The sequence below is a fragment of the Periophthalmus magnuspinnatus genome, chromosome 14 (genome assembly GCF_009829125.3).
Source record: "Periophthalmus magnuspinnatus isolate fPerMag1 chromosome 14, fPerMag1.2.pri, whole genome shotgun sequence".
Taxonomy (NCBI): domain Eukaryota; kingdom Metazoa; phylum Chordata; class Actinopteri; order Gobiiformes; family Gobiidae; genus Periophthalmus; species Periophthalmus magnuspinnatus.
Genome location: NC_047139.1, coordinates 15301644 through 15314036, shown reverse-complemented (window position 1 = coordinate 15314036; position 12393 = coordinate 15301644). Strand labels below are relative to the sequence as shown.

The following is a 12393-nucleotide window of genomic DNA, read 5'->3' as shown; positions in this document are numbered from 1 at the left end:
AGATGGAATAATTACTGCTCATGCTGCGACTCAGAGACTATACAGGCAAGCACAGGAAACGCTCTCCATTAGCTGTGCGTGATGCTAATGGTGGCTAAAGCTAACAGACCCGAGGAGAAGACCTGGGAAGTGGAAAGAGCAAACAAGCGCATGAAGAGTGCGGGAAACAATATGGAAGAAATGTAATATTAAAGGTACACTATGCAACTTTTCTGGTGGGGTTTTGCCATACATTTTTGTCTCCATACATTTCTCATAATTTGCCTGCAATTCAGTAAAATTACTTTATTTGTCCCCAACGGACAATTAAAAGGCATCTCAAACAGCAGAGATTCACTTCCTGAGCTGCAGAGGCTGAACTAGCACTGACTGATGATTAGCTGCAGGGGCTGGGGTTTAGTTTTATTTATTTATTTACTAGGAACAGTGTACATTAATCAACATTACTGTAAATGTAGCAGAATGAATACTTTGTCCCTAGACAGAAGATTTCAGATCAGAGAGTCCTTTTAGGTTTAAACCAACTCGATTTCAGAATTGAAACTGGCAACCCAAGTGAGAGACTCATGAAAGGCTCATTCTACTTTTTGATTGGATGAACTCCTTCTTGCAGTAAGGCGAGGTGGTAACCAATATCACACAGTACGATATCAGAGAGAAACGAGGGATTGTGTGGGGTGTTGGACTGACCTTTTGCCACAGGGACTCTCTGGAGGCCAGGCTGGAGCAGGCTGCTACAAACCAGCAGTTGCCCAGCTGGCCCTGGTGCAGGTCGTGAGCGCTGATGCCATCCACAAACAGGTGAGGATCTTCACACAGCTCCTGCAACACACAGCACTCACACATGACAAACGCACAATACATGGACTAAACATACATTTTCAGAACTCATTTGGAGTAACTACATTCTGACAAGGTTACTCTAATTTTGTTACATTCTTAAAATCAAAGAATTACATGGCTGTATTTAAAGAGCCTAGAGGTATTTCAGTAAAAATCTGTCGTGCCCCAATACAGATATATTGTGTAAGCTCTTGAGGTCAAAATAAGTCCGCTAGTATGCTAGTTGTTGTTAGCATTCTCGTGACACTTATAAACACATTGTGGTGAATAATTAGGATATTCAGGAATAACTTTGAACCTCTGCAAACTTCATGAAGTCGAACTCAACTCATAAACCCCTCCCACAACCACATTTCAAATGAAGCTAGTAAACTGGGCAGTACCTGGAGTACTAAAGAAGAGAGTGTAAAAGTGGCGTCTGTGGGTATAAGGAAAAGTGTGATTGGTCTAACAGGTCTAACAAATGGCACAAAAAATAACACAAACAGTAGATAATGGCATTAAAACACCATATGCACAGTTTATTAGTGAAAAAAGTGGACCTAGTGTTTAGTTTCACTTTCAGTTGTAAACATATGAGGCCTAAATGTGTTGTATTTTGCAATCACAGTATTTATGACCTCAGAATAGCTTCCCGATCCCCAAAAAACTGCCAGTCCAATATCAAAACCTATTGCTGTGTAAACAGTCCTGTTTCCTGCCTTGCACCTCCTTCCTGTCATTTGTTTCTAACTGTCAGCCAATCACTGTCTCCCATCATTGCTTCTCAACCAGGTACTAGACCAGAACTAAACCAGGACTAAACCACAGGCCAGCACTAGGCAGGACTAGACCTTAGACCAGGACTAGACTTGGATTAAACCAGGACTTTAATAATTAATTTATTAATAGAACTTAAAAGAACCTTGTGTATTAAGTGTCTGAGGATTATCAATTATCAATTGTATCTATGTTACTAAGGTTAGTAAAGCTTCAAAAACTTGATTTTACATAATATCCCCTCTTTAAACAAAATAGACCAGATCTGTAGTTTTCCATCACTGCTGAAAAACGAGTCAATACATGTCTAAACACATGTCTAGCATTTCCCTGGCTGTTTCTTACACAGTGCAGTTGAATGCCTCTTCTAGGCTGTACTCTACCAGCTTCTGTAGATGCATTTTTGGGATCTAGGAGAATCAAACAACAACACCTCAATCCTAGCTCCTGGGTTTACATGCATTTTGATAAATCAGTTTAAATTGCTCTCAGTGTTTATCTCTATCTATCTAAGCACCAAAGTTCACTTAGTAGGCTATTCACTGCACCCCTCTCATATGTCAAAGTCTGTAGGTTATATTGACACTCACACTTGTATTTTCCTGTTATCTCCCTTCTGTTTGCGTGGGTGGTGAGTAATATACGGCCTATATGTTCGCAGTGTTGTAGAAGTATGAAAGAGGAGCGAGCATCTGTTCTGCCCACGTAGTATCCTCACCATGTCGTGCATTTGTGAAATCGCTGCTGCTGAGCAAACACGTGTACATGGACTGCTATTAGATCTGAGCAAAAATGGGTGTAAGAGAGTACTTAGTGGTCCAATAAATTTAAAGTCAAGAGTAATTGTAAGATTCTTCACTAGGGATAAACGATAACAGATTTTTTTTCTTCTAACTGTTGGTTGGAACGAGACTGTATATAGAAGTGGATTGAGGGAGTGTAACGTTGGATTGGATGAATTCGGGTGCAGCCAAATGATACCTTTTGTTCAGTAGAGATTGGAAATTCCAGTGTTGAAATGAGCAAATTAGCGAAAGTGCATGGAGTTTAAAAACACAGTGGAGCACTTCCTGTATTTCCTCATGGCGTCATGGTTTGAGAGAAGACCTCAGCCTAAATATGCAGGGTTTGTGTGTTAAACGTGTGTGAATGAAACAAAGCACAACTCCATGCATATTTTTGAGGAGTAACAACATTCTAACATGGCTAAAATCTCACAGGAGTCAGTTTTACGTAATATAGGACCTTTAAACTACAAGGTTAGCAGTTCTGACACACATTCAGATTGTGATTTGGCTTGGATCAGGGCTTGTCTTGCAGGCCTGGCTCGCGTCCATTCCTGCCTCTGAGGAGAGTGTGTAGGAGGATTACGGCGGCCTGCGGGGGACACTAGCAATTTGCTGGCACTCACTGTCCTTGTGCCTTTTGTGTGCTATGACAAATGTGTGCGAAGAATAGATCACAATAATGCCTTTTAACAGCGTGCACCAACAGGGCCAGACTCTATATGTCTCCATGCAGTTTTAGAACAGCAAGGAGCCTCGAGCCACTTTATTAGATACATTTTGTAACATTTTCTGTATCAAAAAGATGCCCCCTATTGATGTTTTGCTGATGTCATCAACATTGCTTGGGGGTGGGATGCTAACTGTAGGCATGCTCTGTCTGAAGCTCTGTTATTAAACGATTTGACTACAAAGAACTAATATACCTGGGATTACAACAGGTGGGCTGATTTGTGCTGTTAAACAAGTCTCTCTCAAATAACATTACAATCACAAGCTTGCTAGCATCAGCCAACAGTTTTTCAATCAGTCACTCCCACCGTTTTTGTAGAAAAATCAAACAGGACCATGACCACTTGTATTGATCACAGGCTCCTGAAAGTGTAATTTGAATCATTTTGTTTTCAGTCTGTCTTTAACTTTTGTGGCAATTATTGGTAATGTGTGCATTGTTTCACCAGGGCAACTGCTGAACATTCTGCCATAGACATACATGCTGAACCCCCCAGTGTGATGTCACTGTAAAGTATCAATTGAAGGTGTTGCTAAATTACACTAAATAGTAACGGAAATGGTTATTTGTGTACGTGCAACTTTGACTGGTAGATGTGGTTGTGGTAAAAACAGACCTGACAGACTCTCTACCAGAAAAAAAAAACAAAAAAATGACGTCTGTGTTTAAAAGTCTGTGTGAAGTCTGTGTTTATTCGTAAATATGTAAATATATAAATATATAAGTGTTCCCTCTTCAAAATAAAGAAAACGTTGTATTTTGCTTCATTAACACTTGTTTGATGAATACTATTAAGTATGTTTGCTCCTTCTAAGCTCCATAAAAGAGATTTTGAAATCCCCAGTTTTGTGACGTCACAGGTAAAAATCCAGATCTGTTGTAAAAGTGGATCTAAATGCAAAATCAACTTTTTTACTAAACTGTGTATATGGTGTTTAAGTAGCATTGTCTACTGCTCCTAGTCCTTTTTTGGTAATTTTAATGCAAACTGGGTATGTGCAGCTTTGTGGTAAGAAAAAAAAAAACTAAAAATGGGTATATCCTTGCTCCAGTGCCCACTGCTAATATTAAGTAATTGGTGACATCACACAGGGCTGCAATGATAACAAACACATGGCTGCGGCGTGGATACCTGGTAGATGTCTGTGTAATCACTCAGTTGTCCAGGTAAGATCCATATCAAAATTAAACAAAATTCTATCAATGGTTTTAAGAGTAAAGACGTTCCGCCGCTCCTTCATGCAGCTTCTTCAGTTCTGGTCAAGTTACAGAAGGGACACTGCCTTTTAATTATCTAAAACTGAAACACCTATTTGTTTACAGTTTCTGTTTGTTAGCTAGGTCTATTGAATTACACTCAGAAAAAAGTTGCATTTATTCCGTCTGCTAACAGAAAATTGCATCCTAGCAGTTTCCAGCAATGACACGCACCTTTAGGAACAAGGTGTCTATATTCAGAAGATTATTTTCAATTCTAAAACATGGCAAGCCAAAGCAAAGGTACTCAAGAGCAGGTTTGAATGCTGTTCTTTAAACCTTTGGAAAAACCTTCACCAGAGCACGCTGTCGAGTTTGGCCTGTATCGATTGCTTTCCATGGGTCCCTGTGAGCTGAGGAGGCAGTCTGCTCCTGCTCACACACTGAACAGCTCTTTATCTTCACGCACGCACACACAGACACACAGACAAGTGCTGGGGTCAGGGCCGGGTCACGGACGACCTGCTGACCGCTGATGGGAGGAGGAAGGCCACACCCAGCTCTAATGACTGGATGGAGTCATAAAAAGGAAGGCCACGGCTTTGTCCAGTTCAGTTTAGAAGTAAAGCAGTTAAAGGCGCTGTACCTGATTTTCACTGCCATTTTACTTGTTTGGAGCGGTCCAAAGTCATTCCTCACATTACTAACACATTCCGAGCATCCTAATTATTCACCACAATGAGTTTACAAGTGCTTTTCACAACATTTGTTTTGTTTTGTTTTTTTCCATTTTTTGCCTAAATTGATACGCAACAGTGTCTAATCCTGTATATCACCAATTAAGAAAATAAAATTGGAGAACGAAGGATGGAACAATCATTTTTGGGTGTCAATATTTATCTTGTGTTTTTTTTTCTTTGCACTATTGTAAAATTTTTGCCATTTTTTTCTGCAATGTGATTTGAGCTGTAGACAGTTGAATTATGAGCTAAAATTGCACAAACAAATTACTTAAGAGTTGAATTCTACTATTTATTTACTGCAGCTTAAAATTTTTGTACATTTAGAATATTTTTTTGTGGATAATTCTGCTTTATGGTTTGACTTCAATATTATCGTTCATCATACCTATTTACTTCAATAATACAGTATATCGCACTTCAAATTTTGTTATCGTGACAGGTGGCGGTGAAAATCGGGGTAGATTGGAGCGGTGACATCTTGAATGCAATTATAATGTGATTAAAAGCTCTAAAACTGTCGAGTCAGTGTTTTTTGTCACTATCATTATTTTTTGAATTACCTTTTTTGCATGAAAATGTCCCCTCACTGACAGCAGGGCCTGAAAGAACAGTGTGTGGATCCTTTTATCATGTGGTGCATAATGTAAGTCCTGAGCACGAAACTAAAGCCCACACAGAGCATGGCCAAGGTCAGGCTACACTTACTCAGCAAACTCCATCACTGCAATACTGTCAGGCTGCCCACTACAGCACTGCTATAGTCTCTTTTACTCAGCAGAGGCAGTGCAGAGCAGAGTATCCAAAAACAGTAAGAGGATCCCTGCTTAAAGGTGCTGTGCTTGACTTTTTCCTATGTAATGTTATTGAGGAAAAATTGTGTTGTCTCTGTACAGATATATTGTGTAGGCGGCTTTTGAAGTTATTTTATTGTAATCAGGTGTGCGTTAGAATGCTATTTATTGTTAGCATTGCCATACAACACAACTCCACAATGGACTTTGAGTGTTGTGAAAAGCTCTTATAAACTCATCGTGGTGAATAATTAGGATGCTAAGAATGTATCAGGTAAGTGAGGAATAACTTCATGTTTTTAAGACAGTAAAAATAGTGGGTACAGCGCCGTTAAATTACAAAAAAACAACAACAAAAAAACAAACAACAAACCCCCCCCCCCCAAAAAAAAAAAAAAACAAAAACAAAAAATAACCCCAAACAACAGAACTAGTTCATTTTAAAAGTTTGCAGTGGTCCAAAGTTATTCCTCAATTACCTTGTGCAATCCGAGCATCCTAATTGTTCACCATGATGAGTTTATAAGACATGTGGAATGGACTTTTTTCCGTTTGAGAGAAGAACTAAATATGTATGGTTTGTGTGAATGAAACACAACTCCAGGTATGTGTGTGATGGGGAAACATTATAACATAGATCAGAAAATGGTGTAATATGGGCCCTTTAAAAGGAAGATTTTGCCACATATGGAGGACAACAGAACTTTTACTCAAGTCAAATGTTGACGTGCTGTCTGTGTTAAGACCTCTCATCAGGTTTTTCCCGTGGGTAGTAGCTGCATTGATTGATGGAGAAAGGAGGAGCGGGGACTCCTTCTGAGCTGGGGGCAAAAACACATTTCCTGATTCCACTGAGCTCTTTGAGTCGTCAAAACTTTAAACCTCACAGATACCTTAAAATCAGCGGCTGGTAGCACTCAGATACATTTACTTAAGTAACTTTTTTAAGGTACTGGCACCTTATGCTGGGAATATGAAATTATTTGAACATGTGTGTTTCTCATTTTTGTGTCTGTCCTTTGAAAATACCAGATTTTGTGCATTGTTTAACATTTTGTCTTTCCAATTACATTAACTTCAAATTATCAATCAGATATTAGTTACTCTTTACGTTAGCCTGACATAAGTAATAGTTTTCCCAAATGCTTTTTTACTCTTACTTGAGTAACTTCTTGGACCACTACTTTGTACTTCTACCACTCTTATTTAGAAGTAACGTTACTCTTACTTACTTTAGCTACTCTAACCACCTCTCCTTATAAATTCTAAGGGGACGACCTTCATTTTTACATCTATTGATTAGGGTTAGATATTACCAAGTACCACACAACAGGGTCCACGATATGATACTCATACCTTGATATGATACATGTCCTGACACGTGGATATTCCTTATAACCGGTGTTAAAACTCAACAAAATCAATGTTTTGATCATGTAGAATGACAAAATGCATTGGAATTTCAGGATACAATTGCCCAATGAATAAGTCACCTTTTCAGCACAGCAGATTCAGCTTTAATACAGTGGTGAAGAGATGAGGAGGTATTTTACTTCTATGGGGTATTAACTGCTAACACCTAACATATTTAGACCATTTTACCTTTTATTTTTTTGAAAACGCTATATTTGCCAAAAACAAGGTATTAACATGTTCTCCCCTTACTTTGGTCTCTCTTTAGAGCACTATCACAACACAATCAGTGCGCATCCCACTAAATAAATGAATAAAACTACTGCACATTGCATCAGGTTTGTGAAGTTATTGTTGAGTGTCAACAAACTGCCACAAACCTCAGATGCTTTTAAGTATTTTGAAGTCTCTTGTAAAACCATGGGACGCAAATATTGTTGTGCCCTCTTCTACACTGTCATTCTTCTCATCATTCTTTTGGGATAACGTCTCTGCTCTGAGATTGTTGTGGACCTTGTAGCACCAACAATCTGGAATATAGTCTTTGAGTGTTTTGAGCCAAAAGCTAAAGCCTTCATTGTGTTCACTAGATATTAGTTCAAGTCGTCTATTCAAAGACTTTTTGATTCTATTGGACCTTATATTGCCAATGTTGTGAACTTGAATGTTGTTTTCCTACTGCCCTAAAACATGCTGTGGTCCAGCCAGGCATCAAAAAGCCTAATCGTGACCCAAATATTCTTTCTAATTTTAGACCCATCCCTAAGTTGCCTTTTTTGTCTAAGGTTTTAGAGAAGCTTGCATATGACCAACTGCACGTTTACCTCCATCTGAACAAAACGGCTCTTGTAAAAGGTTTTAATGGCCTGGTCAGTTCTTTTCCTTTTAGACTAATTGGCTGTCTTCTTCGTGGATCACAGTCTTTCAGTCGTGCCTGGAGACACATGTGGGCATTAAGGGTACAGCACTCTGTTGGTTTTGATCCTATCTGTCAGACAGGAGTTTTCTGTTAACTTAGGACAGTACTACTCCTCTGTGTGTCCCTTAGAGGACAGTGTGCCCCAGGGTTCTACATTAGCTTCATAAGCACATTAGCTCTGTCATAAAGTCCAGCTTCTTTCAGTTGATGCTCCTTGCTAAAGTAAAGCCCTATCTTCCACAGACGGATTTTGAAAAAAACTACCCGTGCCCTTGTAACGTTGCATCTGAATTATTGCAGTTCTAAGAATGGTAAGGCTAGAGATAGACCAATATTCCATTGGCCGATATATACAATTGAAACCCGAAATTTACATACACTACAGAAAAAGACACATACACATTTTTTCTCACTGTCTGACATGAAATCAGACTAAACTTTTCCTGTTTTAGGTCAATTAGGATTGCCAAAATAATTTATATTTGCTGAATGCCAAAATAATGAGAGAGGGGTTTTTTTTAGACAATTGTTCATAACTTTCTTCAAAGTCAGAAGTTTATATACAGGAAGATTACTATGCATTTAAACAATTTGGGAAAAACCCAGATCATGATGTCATGATCCTGATAAGTTTATTGACAACATCTGACTTAATTAGAGACAAACCTCTGGATATCTTTGAAGACACACCTGAAACACACTGCTTCTTTGTGTAACGTCATAGGAAAGTCAAAACAAATCAGCCAAGATATCAGGAAGAGAACTGTGTACTTGCTCAAATCTGGTTCATTTTTGGGTGCATTTTCCAGATGCCTGAAGGTGTCACATTCATCTGTTCAAACAATTATACAGAAGTATAAACAACATGGAAAAGTCCAGCCATCAGACCACTCAGGAAGGAAACTGTGTCCCAGACATGAACATGCTTTGGTCTGAAATGTACATATCAACCCAAAAACTAAAGCAAAACACCTTGTGAAGATGCTGCTGAAGCTGGTATGAGTGTGTCATTATCCACAGTGAAACAAGTACTGTACTGACATGAGCTGAAAAGCCACTCTGTCAGGAAAAAGCAATTACTCCAAAAGCAACTACAGTTTGCAAATGCACACAGGGAAAAATACCTTAATTTTTGGAGACATGTAATGTGGTCTGACCAAACTAAAATTCAATTCAATTCATTTTATTTTTGTAACGCCCAAAATCACAACAACAGTTGTCTCGAAGGGCGTTCATGTTTTGGTTGATGGGGGAAACCGGCGTACCCGGAGGAAACCCATCCAGACACGGGGAGAAACATGAAAAACTCCACACAGAAAGGCCTGGGCGACCCGGTGATTGAACCAAACCTTCTTGCTGTGAGGCATGAGTGTTGCCACTCAGCCACCGTGCTGCCTACACACAAAAACAAACAGGAAAATCAAACAACAGGAAAAATCAGACAAAACAAGAAAAATCGGCCAGGCGAGGAGGAGGGAGGGGGGCGGAGGAGGGCCAGGCGAGGAGGAGGAAGACCAGGCGAGGAGAAGGAGGGCCGGGCGAGGAGGATGAGAGCCAGGCGAGGAGGAGAGGGAGGCGGGTGGAGGAGGGCCAAGCGGGGAGGAGGAGAGGGTCCAGCTGTCATCGGGGCATCTGAAAGAGTTACACTCCACAGGGGGAGTGGGACAGGGGACAACATGTGAATAGCATTGCTGATGAGAAAATAGGACAAAGCAGAGAATGGTGCTCAGGTTGCCATACTTCCCCCAGCTAGTTATCTCCTACTGCAGCCTATCTTATCCCGGGTTTTAATGTCACTCCCTAACTCCCTCACTAAGTAACCTGGTCATAAGCTATACCGAAGAGGAAGGTTTTAAGCCTGGTCTTAAATACAGAGACTGTGGGGGCCTGTTTAACATCAGCAGGGAGTTGATTCCATAGCACAGGAGCTTGGTAACTGAATGCTCTCCCTCCCACTGTACTTTTGGACACTCTAGGAACCACTAATAGTCCTGCAGTCTGAGAGCGGAGTGCTCTGTTTGGCTGGTAACATCTTGCAGATAGGATGGGGCCATACCGTTTAGGGCTTTGTATGTCAGGAGGAGGACTTTGAATTTGATTCTAAGCTCAACAGGAAGCCAGTGCAGATATTTTAGTACAGGACTGATGTGGTCTCTTCTTTTAGTTCCTGTTAGGACTCTGGCCACTGCATTTTGGACCAACTGGAGGCTCCTTATAGTACTTTTGGGACAGGCGGCAAACAGAGAATTACAGTAATCAAGTCTGGAAGATGCATGGATGAGTTTTTCAGCAATGTTTTTAGGTAAAATATTTCTAATTTTAGTTATATTTCGCAGGTGAAAGTATGCGGTTTTACAAGCTAGGTTTACATGGGCTGTGAATGAGAGATTTTGATCAAATAGGACTCCAAGATTTTTACAGTAGGGCTAGAAGCTATACTCACATTGTCGAGTGAGATTATCTGGTCCGACAGAGAATCTCTTTGACCTTTGGGACCAACGACAATGACCTCTGTTTTTTCAGGATTTAAGAGCAGGTAATTCAAGGTCATCCAGGTTTTGATGTCCTTCACACAGGCACTGAGTTTATCTATTTGATCAGTCTGATTTGGTTTCATTGATAAGTACAGCTGAGTGTCATCAGCATAGCAGTGAAAATTAATGCCAGGTTTTCTGATAATGTTACCCAATGGCAACATATACAGAGTAAATAGGATTGGACCAAGCACAGATCCTTGTGGAACACCACAGGCTACTTTAGAACAGGGAGAGGTGCTCTGGTTTATACTAACAAACTGGTACCTATCTGATAGATAGGATTTAAACCATTTGAGGGCGGTCCCTCTGATTCCAATGTCACATTCTAACCTCTGCAGTAGAATGTTGTGATCAATGGTGTCAAACGCTGCACTGAGGTCCAGTAGGACCAGGACTGAAGCCAGCCCGTTATCAGCAGCTAGTAGTAAGTCATTTGTTACTTTAAGCAGTGCAGTCTCTGTGCTGTGGTGAGCTCTGAATCCAGATTGAAATTTTTCAAATATATTATTGTCCTTCAGGTGGCGGCAGAGCTGTTTCACCACCACTCGTTCTAGAATTTTTGAGAGGAAGGGAAGATTAGAGATAGGTCTATAGTTGGCTAGTTCATCAGGATTTAGGTTAGGTTTTTTCAAAAGGGGTTTAATCACAGCATACTTAAAGGACTGAGGAACGTAGCCATTTTCTAAGGACATATTTATTATGTTATGGATGGAATCTATTATTGGGGGAGGGCTTCTTTGAGGAGTCTGATTGGAATAGGGTCGAGTAAACAAGTTGATGGTTTGGACGACATGATGGCTGAGGTAATCTCCACCTCATCAACAGGAGTAAATTTATCTAATATTATTAGAGGATCTATGTGGGATATTGGTATTACAGACTGGATTAGCTCAGAGCTGATTTTTGGAGTAGCTTTGTTGATTTTGTCTCTAATGGTTGTAATTTTGTAATCGAAGAAGTGAAGAAAGTCATCACAACTAATGTTCGAGGGGATAAGAGACTCATTAGCAGTGTGGGAGTTTGTCAGCCTGGCTACAGTGCTGAACAGAAATCTGGGGTTATTTTTGTTTACTTCTATTAGATTTGAATAGTATCTGGTTCGGGCTTTAGTATAAATTGAAAGGTAATTAAGAAATGGTCAGAGAGTATAGGGTTTTGAGGAAGGACAATTAGATCATTAATATCAATACCATAGGTTAGAACGAGATCTAGAGTGTGATTGTGACAGTGAGTCGGCTTATTCACACTCTGGGTGAAACCGATCCCATCCAGGAGCGCGCCAAAAGCATTACTGAGGCAATCACTGCCGTTATCAACATGTATGTTGAAATCTCCAACTATAACAATCCTTTCCCAATTCAAAACTAAACTTGAAATGAAATCAGAAAACTCTGTCAGGAAGTCGGCATATGGACCAGGAGGTCGATAAATTATTATAAATATAAAAGCTTTTTGGTTTTTCCAATTGGGGCACGTAATGGAGAGTGCGAGGCTTTCAAAGGAGAGGTATGTATAGTTGGGTTTGGGGCTGAGAATTAGACTGGAATGAACTGTTGAACTGGAATGAATTGAACTGTTTGACCATAATGAGCATTGTTACATTTGGAGGAAAAAGGGGGAAGCTTGCAAGCCTGAGAACACCATCCCAAGTGTGAAAAACGGGGGTGGCAGCA

At 40.1% G+C, this 12393-nt stretch overlaps 1 protein-coding gene across 1 annotated transcript in view; it reads right to left on the bottom strand.

The window, feature by feature from the left end:
- The window catches only part of capn5b (calpain 5b), a 72635-nt gene that overhangs the window by 29671 nt on the left and 30571 nt on the right, over window positions 1-12393 (bottom strand). The window contains exon 3 of the mRNA XM_055226460.1: window positions 691-822. Coding sequence (XP_055082435.1) covers window positions 691-822 — 132 coding nt within the window. The remainder of the gene's footprint in view (window positions 1-690; window positions 823-12393) is intronic.